Source organism: Osmia lignaria, chromosome 3 (assembly GCF_051020975.1).
Source record: "Osmia lignaria lignaria isolate PbOS001 chromosome 3, iyOsmLign1, whole genome shotgun sequence".
In the NCBI taxonomy this organism is placed as follows: domain Eukaryota; kingdom Metazoa; phylum Arthropoda; class Insecta; order Hymenoptera; family Megachilidae; genus Osmia; species Osmia lignaria.
The window spans coordinates 11,138,194-11,156,372 of NC_135034.1; the positions used below are offsets into that span (position 1 = coordinate 11,138,194).

General features: G+C 34.7%; 1 protein-coding gene across 2 annotated transcripts; it reads right to left on the bottom strand.

The window, feature by feature from the left end:
* Positions 1 to 70: 70 nt before the first annotated feature.
* Positions 71 to 17,112, bottom strand: LOC117607990 (proton-coupled amino acid transporter-like protein acs). Of its 2 annotated transcripts, none has more exons than XM_034332362.2 (8): positions 16,878 to 17,112; positions 6,867 to 6,919; positions 6,667 to 6,792; positions 5,871 to 6,143; positions 5,570 to 5,654; positions 1,372 to 1,644; positions 848 to 1,205; positions 71 to 758 (listed from the first exon to the last, which is right to left on the bottom strand). In XM_034332362.2, the coding sequence occupies exons 1-8, from the start codon at positions 16,998 to 17,000 to the stop codon at positions 514 to 516; spliced, it is 1,536 nt and encodes a 511-aa protein (XP_034188253.1). In that variant the 5' UTR covers positions 17,001 to 17,112; the 3' UTR covers positions 71 to 513. The 2 variants fall into 2 exon arrangements, with proteins under 2 accessions (XP_034188253.1, XP_034188254.1); XM_034332363.2 differs by lacking the exon at positions 16,878 to 17,112 and adding an exon at positions 14,481 to 15,182.
* Positions 17,113 to 18,179: the final 1,067 nt, after the last annotated feature.

The window sequence follows — 18,179 nt, forward strand, 5'->3', positions numbered from 1 at the left end:
GAATTCTCTAAACCAATTATATTTAAATATCACGCGGGGTCTTCCAATGAAATATTTTCTCGTCTGTGACAATTAAAAAATAGAAACACGGCCGTAAAACAAAGGATAAAAATAGATTCCGTGTCAGAAGGAACAAACGAAAAACAACAAAACATAGATCGTGATATGATTTACAACGAAACACGATCCTTGAGCCATTCATCCAACCGTGGACGTGCTAAACAATAAGTCGTCCTTTTCCTTCCTATTTCTCATCCGATACTTTTCTTTCGCTCAACAAACTCGATCAATGCGTATTTATAAAATACATCCCCGGCAAACAAGAAGATCATCTCATCCGATACCAGACTCAGTTCAATCTTTTCAAAGAACCGATTGTATTTGCTATCTATATCACATTATCTCATGGTATTGCTCACAGAGAGCAACCACTCTTCTTTTCTCTTCTCCTTCAAAACTCTTCTTGTCACCTATCTTCGTGTTCTCCTCTTTTAACATTTCGTTTTGAACGATTCAAGAGAAGTCGCCTACGATGTCCCGGAGACTCGTGTACGTTCCAACCACGAGGCCGAGCAATCCGAACAGGATCAAGGACATGTTCTTGGCTAACATCAAGGTCCTCTCTGTACCATCGCACACGTTCCAGAACGTGCAGGTTTGAATGACGGCGGGGAAAATCAAGCCCAGGCCGGATAAACACAGAGCACCGAACAGAGATATGAAGGATTCCAATTTTGGAACGACTACAGCTAACAGGACTGAAAGATATGCAAAAGAATATATTAGATTAGATTCGTATTAAATTGTTGAATAGATTTTGACAACGATGAATATAGAATTATCTTACATGTAAGTAGAACCAGTGATGTCCTTACGACGTACTCCCAAAGGAGTTTGTGAGAATTTTTCTCCATATTTGGCGCGAGATACTCGTTCCAGACGATGTCGATCGCTACGTAGCATTGAATTGGATGAGTGAAAAAAATGGCCAATGATAAAAGGACCTGTACTGACAACGCAAGTCCTTTAGGCTCGTCTACTAAGTTTAAGGTGATGCTACCATAGACACTGCTACCGTAACGGATATATCCAAAAAAGCCGATCATTGTGTACAGAGCTACGATGGTACCCATTCCTACGTTTAGAACACCGAAGGACTTCATGAAGTACTTGGGCTTCTTCATCTCGTTCTCCAGCGGCATAATCTGAAAGAATATCAACGTTTCAACGAATTTTTAAATCACCGGAGTTTTCAATTTATTCACTTCTTCGGTTTTTCAATTTTCCAACTTTTCAAAACGAGGAAGGAGCCTCGAAATTTCGTAGTTTCAAAATGAAAAAAAGAAAATTCCAATCGCGAATACTACTCACCACGCCTATAGCTTCCAGGGCGAACAACACGGTACCGAAATATAGTGGAAAGTTCGCCACGTGACCGATCGGCTCCCGGTTTTCGAAAGACAATGGCTCCCTGAAGATATAGTAGAGAATTATACCGAAACTGGCGAACGTGATGCAATTAGCAATGGTCGAACACGGCGCCAGAAATTTCAGATTTCTGATCCAATTAACAAGAATCAATGGCAATAGCATCGCCAACATGTACAGTCTGACATCGACGTTTGGCATATAGGGATCCAATGCCTATAAATAAGAAAAATAGAAGGGATTCATTAATGAATCAGAGGAATCAGTGTATCGTGAGAAATATGAGCGATTAAAGGATGCGATGAAAATTAGCAAATGATTTCAGAGGATATATCCAATTGAACCTTTCATATCTTCATTTAGCCTTGATTGATTATTTTTCTTATCCGATCTAATTAATTTGCCAATCAATTCACCCCTTTCTTTATATGAATTTCCCTTCCAGTCTAAAATCAAATTTGATCCAAGATTTTTTATCACCCACAATCTCGTAAAAAATAAATCCTTGTTGATTTAAAAATAAAATGAAACTTTCAGTCTGACAATGAGAGCTGTAAAATTGCCCGTTTGACTTCCGGGACGTTCTAAACGAGTTCAATTCTCTTCGGTTCATAAAAAGATGGTCAAACGATTGTTATCGATCCGGAGATCATCGATATCGAAGTAGTTGCGTAGAGAAATTCAAGGACAGCCGGAAATGGAGCCGAGACGGTTCTTAACGCGTACCGATTTACGATGCTTGCGTTCAGCCTTCGGTTTACATAATGAGAAGTTGACGTAACAAGACCGTAAGGATTTTCATTGGAACTGTAAAACTCGTGGCCTATGTATAAATTCAATTTCACCCGGGCCGCCGCGTATGAAAGAGTATCGCGAGCCACTGATCACGATATCCTACGTAAACGTTACGTAAAGCAATTGATTAAACTACGCGTTTTACGTAATAATTACTTTATCGAGATACAATTAACTTTCAATCGCGATACGGTTTCTAAAAGAGCCACAACTCATTGGTGAAACATAGTCGAATGATAATAATCAGGAGAAAGTCCGCGATATTGGATGAATTTATGAAGATTATTTCACGTTTTAGATTTTCCTTAAATGATATCGAGATTAAATGATAAGAGTGAATGTTGAAAATACATAGTATGCACTAAGTAACTAATAATGAGTAGTAGCGAGTAGTACTACGTTCACTTTGATAATCTAATTAATTAACAGAGACGTAGGTTGAGCAATCTTAGTCTTAGCTGTAATGATACAGCAAACTGAGCAAATAATACCGCGTGAAATCTAATAACCAGATAAACCTACGTATGTGGCCAATGTATTTCTATTCCCGAACGTAGTAATACGATCACGTGGTAATTGAATCTCGAACGTAGTGCTACGTTTTACGTATGAATGCAATTAATTCAGTCGGTCTCTTAGCAACATTGTAAATCAGATAACCGTATGATTGATTTCTTCCTACGATTTCATGACTGTCTTTCATCCGTTTATTTAGACTCGATTAAGGAGAAAACGTTCCGATAAAGTTAGTGCCGCGTATACGTTCAGCCGTGAAAAGCATTTTAAAGTGAAACAGAAATTATTACCTATATGCTAACTTGACCACCTTGAGTGGTACCATTTTTGGTCTTTTTCTCTCTGACCATGATAGATTGTACTCGATTTCTGTTCGAATCCAGGATGTACGATTAAGAGGGCAGCACACCTTAATTAAAATTGCAAGGGCACTACTCGCTGGAAGAAACACGAGCGCGCATTCTAGAGACTGACCGACCTCCGCGATCAACTAAACCGATTAATTTAACTGTGCCATTGTTCTCTCAGCACCTTATCGTAAATCCTTTGATCATTAATAATCGCTACAATTGAATCATTTTTTATTCGGACACCCGTTCGATATTTTCCGAACCGACCCGATTAGTCTTTCCGATTTGGAAATATTTGGAATCTTTCCAAATGTGAAACCAATGAAAATGTTGAAATATAATGTAATTATCACAATGTATCGCGTTGAATGTGTTCTGTGTTTACGAATTGACGAATTATGATGCCTGTAGATATGAACGGGACTTAATTCGCTATTTCACGCTAGGAGAATTCAGGTTTTCGCGAACGGTGCAACTGGCTGCATCCACATTCTACACGCTCGTCGTAATAACACGTGTCGTAACTACCCGCTAACTATCTATTACATTGCGTAGTAACGCGTTCCATGGCTTGGCTAAACCAATACGCTCCTTTTCTTTCACCGTTTCAGAAAACGAGCCGGCCAATGGAATTTTACATGGCAAATTAGCCAGCGGTATTACTACCTTAAACCAATCAATTATGGAACATTCATCGATTGCGCAGATTCGGCGTTGAGGCGTAATTAAAGGTTTGTTGTAAATTATCGAAACTGGATCTATTAATTATAAGAAATTATGATTTCTTACGATGCCCCCGTTTCCCTTTCCTTACGTTTACATTGTAAAATGAAATCTGAGAGTAAGCAAGTTTCGAAAGTAAGAATTTTGTATTTGAAATGAATAAATCTTTTGAAATTCATAAGTTCTCAATTCTTAGTGGATCGTCATTAAAAAAATACTAAGACACGCGTAATTCTAATTCAACACGAGTCTTACGAACGAGGCTAACGAACTTCGACGGGTTAACTAAACGAGTGATTTGAATTTTCATTTCATTGTCGAGCGTGAGGGGAATTCGTTTGTTCGTTGCAGCTGGAAATTCATGCGAAATGGGATTGAGTCGAACAAGCGACCTTTTTCCTTGATTTATGACAGGTCAGACAAGTTCTTCCGATCCACGTATCTGAGGATCTTTATGCGATCCTCGAGCGATGAATTCTTAAGCGTTTGCAAAAGGAAAAAAATTTCAATGATCCTCTGTTCTATTCTTTTTTCTCGTTTAAGTCCTCTAATGCATTCCACAGGTTTGCGAAAGGAAAATCGCTACAAGAGGTAATGAAAAATTCTGCATTATTTAATTTACCAAATTTTTAAGCTCTAAAGTTTCTAATTTGCCTAATTTCTAAGCTTGCACGGTTCCTAATAATTAACCAATTTCTATTTCTTTTATCGCCTAAAATCTGCTATTACCAGACATTTGATCCCAACTACGGTGAAATAAAGATTATTAACATTTCCCTCTGTTTGTAATTATCAAGATCAACGGGTCACGTGCTCGTCGTAAACCCTGTCCATAATCGCATGGAAATATGCCACGAAACTGAAACTGAACTTCAAGGAAGTGCTTAGTTTAACGAGTGCTCACGGTCAACGTTATTCATCATCGAGAGTTTCCTGCCGATGACGACAACAATTGTCCTCGCGAACGTAAGAAAAAGATGAAAGTCCTTAACTCTTCCGAGTGTCAACGAACCTGGCCCCGTGTAACGCCTTGATTATCACCTTGACTCGGGCATGCCGTAATTTACAATCTCTAAAAGCCGTCTGTCTAATCGTTTATTCCTTGCGCTGTGTTTCCCTGACCTACATACTCCTTTTTCTTTCTGCCCACACTGGTCTAGCAACGGTGGGATTTCTTTGCGGTAAAAGCTGGACCAACGACGGAGTAACAAGAGCAGCGAAATCTCTGAGTCATTTCGTTCGATTCGAATAAAAAGAAAAACTACATAAAAGGCACAGAAAACTTACAGCATTAATATTTCTTTCCTCGAACTGTTATCTAAACTAGAAATAAGAAATTTTTTTTCTGTAAAGATAATTTTAAGCTAAGGGGCTTAAGAGGCCTAATGGGATTAAACTTGGAGATATTAGAAAAAAAAGATAAAAAATGTGATAAAATATATTATAATCAAATTAAAAATATTATCAACTCGATTAGATTGCTAGATTAAAATTCAAGACCGGATCGCTAACTAGTTGAACGACTGCTTTAACTTGGTAATTGGGTCATGTTTCATTCAAAATCTTAGTTTGCAGTTTATAGAATGATTAATCTACAGATGGAGTACTTTTATATGCTTTATCATGCTTCTTTTCATAATGAAAAGAAGTAGATGATTTGAGAAATTAGAAAATGTATCTGAAACGGTGATCAATGAAATGTAGGTGATCAGCCAATGAATTGGAAAGCGATTAATTAACTGTGTAATTGTACTAACCTTATGTAAATTCTTGCCAATGAATACCGTATAGACGCAGCAAGTTCCCAACTGATACACCATAAGGAATATGTTTATCACATGACTATAAAACAAAGCATGCATTCTCTGTTAAAATTCGTACAAAAGTTATTTCAAAGAAAATTGAATATACGCAAATTGTTTCAAGAATAGGGACAACAGTAAATTACCGAAGCGATAATTTGCGATAACTTGTTGGAAATAGATAACCCGGTTCGTAGTTTTTAACTTACTCGTCTAATATTTCCATTCTCTTTAACTAGCTTATTTAAAAACTTACATTGATGTTTTAGCAAATCGCCTAAAGGGTGCTGGACCCACTAGGAGTGCAGCTTCTGCGGTGGCAGGGTAAGTTAGAGAAGGTACCTTCTTCCTTTTACACAATTCATATTCCGAACTGACCAGTATTCTTATACAATAAGTACAAAGTAGACCAATGACTATAGTGGACACTATACCAACTGCATATCCTGAATGATGAAAAGCATTGGGCATAGCGAGAATACCTGTTCCTAAACTTCCTTTCAATAAATGGATAAACGTTTCCATGTTCCTGAAATCATAAACGGGGTTACAGATTAGCGAGAAAGAAGGCATTTATATAGCAATTTTTAGTGAAATTTAAGCTTCGAATTTTTATGTCATGAAAATTTATTCAAAATAAAAGATTGTTCATTTTCAATCGCGACGATATTTCACCGAGGTGTTTTAATGGACAATTCGTAGCGGTTTCTTCAGGGAGGCAACCTTATCCTTCCGCTTCGCGATTAATCACCGCAACAAATTACCCGGTAATTTGTATCCAGAGAAACGCGGTCGGAATAAACGAAACGTCGTTTCGCATGCGTGCTGCGTTCATCATTATGCAAATGTTCCTGATTGCGTTAAGCGATCGAACGTATGGACTTACATTTTCATTCTACCGTGTTCTTTACTCCCTTTTCCGCTATTCGAACGATCGAACCGTTGCATAAAAAGCAAAGTGTAACAATTGTAAGAAAAGCTTCGAGTTCAAATTGAGTAGAAAATATGAAATTTCGAAATTTCTACTAATCGAAACAGTCAATTATACTAACGTTGTTGGATGTTCCACGTCTCTGTGTTCGTAAGGATTGTAATCCTCCAGGCACTCCTGCACGCTCTTCTTCTTCTCCTCCATCTCCAGGACATAGACGTTCCCCTTCTTCTGTCCTGAATCATAACTGTTCCAAAATTCATTATAATTACCAAAATCACTAATATATTATTAATTGTTAATAGATTTTCAATATTGTACCTAGTTCGATTATTCGTCGACGAATCGACCCATTTCTTGGTATCCAGAGCATCCTGCAAAAAAAAAGAAAATTTCCATCAGTAAAATTATTTTAATTCACACAATTCTAAACGAGTTGTTTTTTTCAAACGATTAAATGCGTCGAATAAATATCCTGGTCAGCCAGGATAATTATGTTCCTCGACAAGAATCAACAAACTATGCCATCCGGTATATTAGATTCGTAATTAAAAAACAAATTCTTTCTGTCGGTCATAATTCACGGCCGACGATGATGCGCACTCGAATAAGACGAATAACAAAGGTACTTTACGTGACGATATAATAACGAAAGAAAAAAACAATTTGAATATCAAGAGAAGGGATCAAAGTCTGCATAACTTTTCGTTTAGTCCTATCATTGTTTGCTGAAATGATGGAATGCGACGAAAAAAACAGGCTACTCAAATTGCTTGTACTCGCATACCGAAGACGCTAATTACCACGGGTGAGCGAATCTTGTTTTCTTGAATGATTATTAGATCAATCAATTATCACGAATAAAGGAGTGCAGAAAACTGTAGTTTGAAAGAACCATGTGGAATAACAGGATGTTTTTTGAAAATGTTAACATGAATTCTTCGAAGCCTCGAAGAACAGCTCAAAAGAATCACGGTATTAAATGATTCAAGGATAGAAATCACGTATCAGAGTGCAACTGTTTTACTCGATATTTATATCTAGATTGGATAGGAAAATCCCTGACGAATCAATGATTGTTAAGCGATATTGAAGATCAATTGAAAATTTTACTATTCCTCGTCGCGAATGTCATCGCAAGTTAAACCGTACAACTGAAATAAAATTTTATTTCACGAGATAACGAGTACCTGATCCTCTCGTATGAATAAATCATTCCATTAATCACGAATAACATTGATAATTGTAAAATATCGGCAACTCTGTTATTGCTGATCTGAGAAACGCAAATATTCTCGGGCTCGCAGCTGCTCGTCAGAATGTGTTTCTAATGGGATTTTCCGTTTACAACGATCGATTGATGGGTTTCTCGTGAAACGATCGGCAGATTTTACATTGCTTGCTTTTTTATCGCGACGATCGTGTACAGACAGATGTTCGTTGATTATGTTTCACCTCGGCTTAGTTTATTGTACCGCAATCGGTATTGACACCAACAAACGTGTGTCGATGCTTTTGGTATGCGAATCTTGAATCTTACTTTACTAATTTGTTTTTTTCTTAATTAGCACTGTAGAAATAATCATAATTAATTTTTACATATATATATATATAAAAAAAAAAAATAGATACGCCTTTAAAGAGTTCTTCTTATTTTTGAATATGGAATACTTCATGAATTGTTAATTATTTCAAAAATTGGATGAGAATCAGTAGTGAATTTATATTGGATGTTCCGGAGGCAGATAAAAGATACTGTTGTATCACTGAAGATCAGCTTCCACATGTCTGATCAACGTTGTCTGTATCTACTGATGCGCTAACAGACGCATCGTCTGATGTTTTTATTAAATTTCAAGATTCTTAAATTTCGTTACATAATGAATAATTAAAGATGTTCCTTATTAAACTATAAATTTCGAAATTGCTCGCAATCGTTTATCCGAGTTTCAAAATAATGTGCAATCGAGCAATAAATTTCGAAATCAACAGCAATCAATCTACAACTTTCAGCTAGGATATTTCGACAATATTAAATGATAAATTCGAAAAATGTCCTCGTCAAGTGTCGAGAACCTATCCAAGGCAAACTGCACCTTTCAACTTGAGTAATTCCCCTGTATTCGCGCCTTTTATTAAAATCTAATTGAAACACAGTTTCCTACAACCATTGTAAACAAGAAGCTGAATTCGATTAGCATTAATTAATCATTGCTGGTATTCCTCAATGACGATCAATTCATTCGCAATATTATCGAGGAATTCGAAACGGATATTGCTACGAGATGGAACTTAATCACGTAATAAGAAATCATCGAATTCTAGGAAGATGTGCATTTTTTTTTTTATGAACAATACATGGTCTACGCCATCGTCTAAGACGTAATAGAATTCACGTTACGCGTCGGTAATTAACAATTCCCAATGACGTTCTAAACGTCATTGAGAACTGTTAACCACAACTACATGTTATGAATTAATTAACTATGATTCACATGTTGATAGTAATTATTCTATCGATAATTCCTCGACCCAGTATCATCATTCCTCTTTTTCTAACACGTTAATCACAGTTTGATGACTTAAAAGTATAACAAAATGGTACTTATGGTAGATCGAATTAAAGCTCGAAGTTTCCTGAAAATATCGAGGTAAAATTTTTCTAAATATCCTTAATACAAAATCGCTGATGAGTAATTAAAGTAAGCAACGACCGATTTTCAAAACGTAAAAAGTGCTCTTCATAATTTCACAATTTGATGACATAAAAGTTACTCGAATCACAGCTTATGGCATATCAATTTAAAGCTACAAGTATGATCAAAATGATTAATAAAAGCCTTTGAAGCATTTATTTTATAATACCCGGATAAATAAATTTTTGAATCTTCCTAGCATCAATGTTGAAACAGGTATAATCACCAGTGTCTATCATCGATCGTTTCAGCTAATTTTTATTCATCCTGCGTAAACGATTATCTTGTCAAGTAGCCACTTTTCAATTCGACTTATCTTATTCTTTATTCTGCAATAGAGGAAATCCCCACTCAACTGGTTGATTCCCGATACAACGAAGAGCTACCTGTTGTTGACAAGATTGAACGGAACTGTGAATTGACGTTATCAAAAGATTAGGGAAGCATCTAATTTATTGTACTCTTTTCACGTTTTCCTAATGCTACTAGATAACCATCGTTTTATCAGTTTAGTATTGTTTAAATATCTATCGCGTGCAATTTTAGGTAATACCGTGATTAACAATGAAGCTTTCAATCTCGGCCTAATTTCTGTTTACGATTTTGTATTTCTGGATATGATAATCTGCTGTGACAATTGAGACAATTAATCATGATTATACTAAAGAGGATACTCGACAGAATTTGATTAATTATATGAAATGATTGAGTGATTCAAAGTTAACTAGCAAAAAAATAAGATCATCAGTGGAATTAGAATAATTAAAAAAAGAAACAATAGAAAAATAATAGATTTGAAAATTATTTCTATTCTCAATAATCAGATATTTTTCCAAGAAAAGAAAGGGATTATCAACAAAGAAATTCCTGTTAATCCTACCAGCTTGCTAATAGAAAAATCCCATCGTTTCCAAGTAATCTCCAATTTAATCTCCCTCAAAGGCTCGACCTCCTTTTGCAAATTATCAATCGTTTCCACGAGTTGGACACCGTGTAACACGTTCAGAGCACGTAGCTCTGAGATGACATTTTAAAAATGACACGTTACGCCAGTTTTCAGGAGATTAGCGCGAAACACGAGAGGAGGACATCCCAGCAATTTAACGTGTAATCGCTGAGCTGACACAAGTTGACCGGAAGTCGCATCTCGCGCGATGAACCACGTTCCTACATAATAAAGAAACACGAGCCTCTACATTTTTCTTTATTCAAAGAAAAACCGCTGCGAATGAATTTTTCTGAAACATCCAACCGTCTCTTATCGATCGCTGAATCACATCATCAATTCCCCTTTATGTAATCTCAATGACATTTCGATGGATCATGAACGTGAAACGACGGTTTATTATTTATCCATTCCTATCTTGCATTAATAGGAATTAATTGTTCGGATACGAATAATCGTTGGCATGTGATGGATCGATAAATAATAAGCGAAAAGTTTCCATAAGAACAGGTTTTGAAACGTCTTAAATCCATGTGACAATAGACGGATTGGAAAATGATAGAAAAGAAATGCTTAATAGGGAATATTTTAAAGTTCGAATACGGCTGCGTTTGCAACTTAAAAAAAAAGGAGAGACAAAATTATTTTGTTGACTTAAGGTGGCGCGTTAAATTACGTTTGTTTAAAAACACTGACCCATTGGGACATCCAGCGTAGAAAGTTATTTCATGGGTTGTTGATGGACGGATTACATTGTTACACCTCGAGGAATACTTAATGAATACCTGTGCCCGTTCCTCTGCAATTTTCACGCGGATCTATGCATTGCCGAGGGTTTATGAATATTCCATTACTATCAGAGGGAATCGCGTGCGAGTCAAGGATGAACGTTGAAAATTGTCAGTGTTGTAATTTTCGCGATTGCCTTGTTATCTGATAGTTGTAACTGTACGGTAATTTATTCGCGTTTAGTGTATACGCAAACTTATATGTCTGTTGAATATTTTTAAAGGGAAAATGAGTATGGTATTTAGGACTCTAATTTAGTATTTAGTATGGTACTTGATGTAGTATTTAGAAAGGTAGCTAGCATAGTATTAGGTACGCTAATTAGTATAGTACCGAGCATGGTAGGCTGGTAATTAGTGTGCTACTTGGTACTGTGATTACTCCACCGAGTATTCCTAGTACTTAGCGCCACCTAATAGATACCTAAACACAGCATCAAACTCATATGATCCACTACCTACTACATTATTACGTTATTTCGTATGCTACCTACTCACCGTGTCTAATACGCTACTTAATGCGCTTCGTGGTACTCTACTTACTCATGATACCCGATACGCAACCTAATATCCTACTTAATTCAAGAATATGCTACCTGTTAATTAATTAATTTGTCGAACAATGCAAACAGTGTTTTCGTTATTATATAATAGCTAATCGATATAGTTAATTAGTGAATTTTCACGAAATAGGTAAAGATGATAAGAGAATTGTAATATCAGTAAGCACACGTGGGTGGCTAGATCGATCTCATAAATTTCGTGTCCGTTATCAGAGAAAGAGCGAGATAGAAATAGAAAAGAATTTATTTCCACGAAACTAGCTGATTTATCAGAATCCAGTGGAATGTAAGGACACTTTCAAACGAGACAACGATTACAATCTCTGTTTGCGCGATCAATTATCAATGGAATATTTCAATGTTCAATGATCTCAATACTGCTATCGTGTTATGAAATGAATTATCATCTATAGATATTGATGACAAATAACGATTATCGAGCAAACACTATAATTTACTGAACAATATATCGAAAACAAGGATTAAGAAGGAAAATAGTACCTTTCTGATACCTGTGTACATAGAAATCATTTAATGCAATCATAGGTGTTATTATAATTAATTTATGAAACTAGATTTAATTAGCGTTATCTGTATCTTGAATCATGACGAAAAAATTCCTTCTAGATATAGATCAGCAAATATTTTATATCCAAAATGGGACGACATTAAAAGATCAGCATAAATGTAAGGTGTGATGATAAGAAATAAAGGTTCATATTTTATAGTTCTTGTGGAAGATTGATAAAGTTACACCATAGGAATAACTCAGCAAAATTTTTGTTGATTTTAAATCTTAGGTGAAGTATCAAATAGGAAACTTAAATTGAAAAATGGATGATCTGAAATTAAATTACAAATAGTTTCAAACGATGTGCTGCTTATAAAGTCATATTTCTAAACGGCTGTTTAAAGGCAAGTGTATATCCTTGTGGTAGTGTATTGTATCGTCGAATGTTTATAATTTTTTCTACTCTTACACGAGTCGATATTTATTTACATACAGGTGATTTGACTCGTTAAATAGGACATTAGAAACAACCGAAGGAAAATATCAGTTATCGATAACATTTAGAATTAATTTGACAAGCTGAAGAGATGTAAGTGTACTTGAATAATAATTTCTGAGATAAAGGTACACTAAAAGAATTTCACGATCAGAGTGATCTGTTCATTATCAGAAAATATTAATCTACGAAAACAAGATGATACGCAGGGTGCGAACAGACTGAGCAATCGGTATAACAAACATTTGATATCGTGGCTAGCATTGTTATTGAGGGCAATAATTTTTTATGAGATACCATGTCGATGCCAAGGTGTATTCAACGAGAACAGAATCCATTTTTCCTTATTCCTGATGTAAAGTGTCGAACCGTCTCAAGGAAAACAACGTCACCCATCGTTTATACATTGGATATCGAAGTGTAATTAAAACTCTCATTTCCCAGAACAATGCAATCCTCACTTGAAATCTTTCATTCTAGAATTTTCTTATTTTTGAATCTTCGAACGTTCGACTTGGAAATCTTTAATTTGGAAATTTGAAAATTTGAAACTTATCGAATCTGTTCAATTTCGATATATCGCTAGCGCAAAGTTTTGATATTTCGAAATCATTACCGGTCGAACTTTCAAATTTCCAATAATTCTAACTGCTTTCGTTTACACTCATCTTTCGTACCACAATAGTGGTACTTAATCTCCAAACATCAACATAAATAATATAACAATTCCTATTTATGTTTCAAAAGGTGTAATAATGTAACAACCTCTGCTTTGAACGACATTAGTGGATCTATTTACAATGCTTATAAATTATTATCCGATCTACTATGACTAACAACAATTGGTATGAAATAAACTAAACTGAACTGGTGAAAGTAACCCATATAATAAAGGTTACAACAGTAAGTACCAATTGTCACTGTGAATTGCGTCCAATCTATAGTGAAACTAAACAGAAATTGCTTCATTTCTCCTGCTCACCAATTTAAAGTCTAACTAATTACTACAAAAGAAAAAAAAACTGGTACCTAGCAAAAAAAGGAACGGTACGAGAGTTGCACGGTGTAGTATAATCGCAACAGGGACGCACAGTTTCCCTGATCGTTCCACAGAAAGGGAACATTACTTTTTATCGAATTTCACGTTCTAATGACATAAATAGATATCTATCAGATAATTTATACGATATGATATATGAAAAAAAAGAATTTGCCTTGATTTCAATCACGAATCTGCCGGCGATTCGACCAGATGAATTTGTTCATTCAGTCCCGAATTTTCCCTTTTCTATGATATTTATCACTCGACGTATTCATTTCCCGCGAAAATTCACAGGAAAACCACAAGTATAACCAAAAAACGCGTCATAAGCTACTGTGACGTCACATCGATCCAATCGATATTTCGATACAGATCGAGATTGAAGAGTTTTCTCGTTTGAACTACGCGAGAATCGGTTTGAAAAATAATTTTCAAATACTTTTTCTTTTGTAAATAATATGAAAATTAACGCACCTCTGTTAATGAAATATGAAAGAGATAAATTATCACCGATTGAACGTTTACTTTTTTAAACGGCCGTTTATACGGAAAAGTATTAACAATATTTATATTTCAAAAATCCTATTTTCACACGTGCAAAACAATTCGATACATTTCCTTGCGAGATGTCGATAAAACAAGCGGTAAATATTTGAAAGTTTACCTTACTTCCTTGCGGATATGTTTTCGAATTAACAGTTGAACGCAATTTTAAAAGCCAACGGCTTAAAACTCTTGGCCAATCGAACAAGTATAATCAGTTAAATGAGTTGTTATCGATAAGGGTTAAAAATTCGCATAATTAACCAGTCCAATCCTTGACAAACACCTTGTTACATATTTATATACAAATTAGAATAATAGAAGAAATAATAAAATAGAATCTAACTCACCGTGCTCGAGGTAAATCCTAAATTATCGTGCGACATCCTGACGGATCACTTCTGTACACAAAAATTCACCTGGAAGTGGCGTCGAATGAATATAAAATGGGGAAATATTGAAATAAAAGAAATGATAGTCACGATGCAATCACGAAGCAAGGTTAAGGTAAATTGAGAACGGTAAGTAGCGAAAGATGCGAAAAAGGACAACCGGTTTCAAGTTTGTTATGGTACTCAAGGCATTATATTGTGTTGCGACAGGTACGACCGCCGCAACTCGACTGATCAGGGTTCGCGCCAAGTATTATTTATATAGCTTCATAGCACGCACACGACACACCGTATACTCTTGCCATTTCGTTTGCTGGTCACTCACGGCATGATTCGGACGCGACAATGCGGCTCGACTACCTTACAAACTATTCCATGTTGGAATCTAAGTGAGACGAGCCGGTTTACCTTACAAGCACTTTACCTTTCGCAATTTTTAATGTTTTTTTTTTTTCTTTTTTTTCAAATGTCTTAGGATACTTGATTCATTCCCGCCAATTTTACCTTCTCCTTTCATTACAAACTTTGCGCGCAACTACTGCTAGCTTATTTATCGACGAACCTACTTACTTTGCTCTTACTTTTCTGCTGTAGTTTTACATTTTGAAAATTTGAAAATTAATAATTCTTTCGAATTTCGAAGTCTGAAACGGCGAAATTGGAAACAAGCGGTGATTCTTAAATGTTCGAAATTAAAAATTCTTTCGGATCTCAAAATCTGAAATGTTCAAACATTTATAAATAACAAATAATGAAGGTGCATTTATAAGATATCACCAAATAAAATTATTAAATAATTAATTTGTAAATGAAGAGGATCGTTGACGTAGATTGTTTAATAAGAATAACTTTATCACGCGATAAAGATGATAAGTATCTTTTGAAGTCGTTTTAAAGTACCTATGAATATGTAGACAAAACCACTTGAGAATTTAGGAAAAGTACAGATTTTATACATGTACCAGGATTCACCACTGCAATGACAAATAATTGTGGACTATAATAATTAATAAAATGCAAAATAGTAAAAGAAGAAGGTAGAAGTTGCTAGATCCGGATATTCGTTTCCTTTAAATTGATCGCCAAGGTTCTAGCAAAATTCATGCGGCATATTTTTCTCCTCAATTTTCTATGAAATTATTCTTTTAATACGAGCCCATTTCCTAAGAATCACATTTTGAAAATAAATGAGAAAAATGTGAAGGATTTGTTCTTTGCAATTCGAATTTGCAATATAAGATTGTTCGCCCATCTTTCTGATAATTTGAAGCAACTGAAAAAGCAAAATTTGCGTCCAAAATTATCAATGGCACGATAAAGGTATTTTTTTTTTTTTCTTACTTTTTATCTTTTGCATTGGCATTGCATTGTATATTTGAAAAATAAAAAGTCCAAATTCTTAAAATATTACAATACCGCGTGCGGTTCTCTGTCTTATTTTCTTACCTTCATTCATTTTCGTCCTTTCAGTGTCCTATTCTGCATGTTTATCCTCTACCTTTCAATCCGACGTCATATTTCACCTCCCGCTCGATTCCTCGAATTTATTTGCATATTTGTAATAAACATACGTTTTACGTGATTACAATTACTTTCTAAGGTATAACAATTTTCCTGCTTCCTTTATTACTTTTTCCCTATCTTCAATTTTATTCACATCCTGCTACACTTCATTTTGATTTTAAAAGCTATAGTTTTTTCTTGTTAAAGACCTATTTACCTCTTATTTAGTACTAGCAAAAGAATTCTTATGTTTGAAATATTTATTGGAGCCACATTGCTATGTTTAAAAAACATTTACTTCTACCATATTCATACTCAAGACTTTAACTTATTTGCGCTCTAAATTATTACTGTTCTATAATTAAACTGCATTTTCGGTTCCACAGTTCGTATTCCTACCCAAAATACTAGAATAATTTCATTTTTAGAATCATACAGACTATAATAACGCTAACAGGTAATGAGTGCAATAAACTAAAAATATTGTGCAATTGTTATTTTTGCCCGCTATTTATAGCAAACAAATTTGTATTTTAAAGAAACCGCCATAAATGCAACATTTTTAAAGTTTGATGCCGGCGTTATCTATACAAAAACAGTGGAAACTACTCGACAAGTTATCGACAACACCGACGAGTTACTGTACCTCGTCAGTGTCGAGGCTGAACTCCGAATTCCGCATCGATAAAACAGGCCAGGTTTGATCGAAAATTAAGCTGAACAGAAACTGATTTAAGCGCCACCTGAATTATTGCATCCAACTAAAGGCATGTTATACTACGTTACCTTTCGCAAATACCTAAATGACACATGTATGCTATATGCATAAGTACATAATTAAACAATACTGACCATGCATTCATTAATATTAATTTTCTTTCCGTAAAATTGTATTTCCAATGTGGTACACTTCAGAACCTCAAAGGCATAGTTCCTGAAAAAAATATAACAGAGATTAAATAGAAAAAAAACCATAAAATCCGCAGCCAATTCGCTCGTATTATTTGCTGCATAATTAATAAGTGTACCATTGAAATAATGATGCAATTATTAATAATCCATCAAATAATAACGATTTCCCAGGTCTCACCACGGGGAGGTTGCTGCGGGTGGAGACCCGCCCTACCTCATCCCATCCACCCTCCATTTATGCAAATTTTTATTTTTATTCAATACCATCATCCTCTTGATGAACATTTGCAAAACGTTTTTGACTGTTGTGCAAACGAACAACAAAAGGAGCATTATTTTTATTCACTACCTACCTATCTACTTATCTATACATATATTTACGTAGATTTTTGCTTTTTATTCCTATCGCAACATTTTTTAATTTTGATTTTGATTACAGATCTGTAATTAATAAATATGCAATTGCATATTTGTCCTACATACTTATATTACTAAGAATGGCTACTTAAACGAGCGCTCGTAATTATATTAACACTAAACGTACCGAGATTTAATATATGTATACCTATTTGTACCACAACAAATAAAAATATAAATAAATGAAGTAAAATTAATTGTATATATTTAATAGAAAAAGTCATGAAGACAAATGTGAAAAAGCGATAACATTTTATGCGAATTTTCTAATCAAAAGTTTATAACCGGTCATGATACGTTTAGTGTTAAAAATTCACTTAAATCTAACGCTTCCTAATTAAACACTGCAGTGTTTGACGATTATATCTTAATCACCATAAAGTCATTATAACGTCGTATATAGTCTATATAAAAATTTAAAGGGATATACATAAATAAGTACAATGAATTTGTTGATTTTGTTGTCCTCGCCAGAATACTTCTTCAAACAAACTGAAAAGGATTAAACATAATTTAAGATAATAATGAGGCTGATGTAGCCTTAATCATAAATTTACAACCTGCCTGAAATAAACAGAAAAGGATTAAATACAATTTTCGAAAATAATACGGTTCAGATATTACCACTCATAAGAATCACTTTCCCTTTTCAATCATCTTCACCTTGTTTTACTTAAGTGAATAGATTGAATTCCATTTATAGATGCTAGATTTTATATTACATTTCTTCCGTTCTATTATCCGATATTATTAATTCACACTTCCTATAAAGATATTTCTCTGCAACAGAAACTCATTAATCGAATTCATACAAAGAGAAAAAAA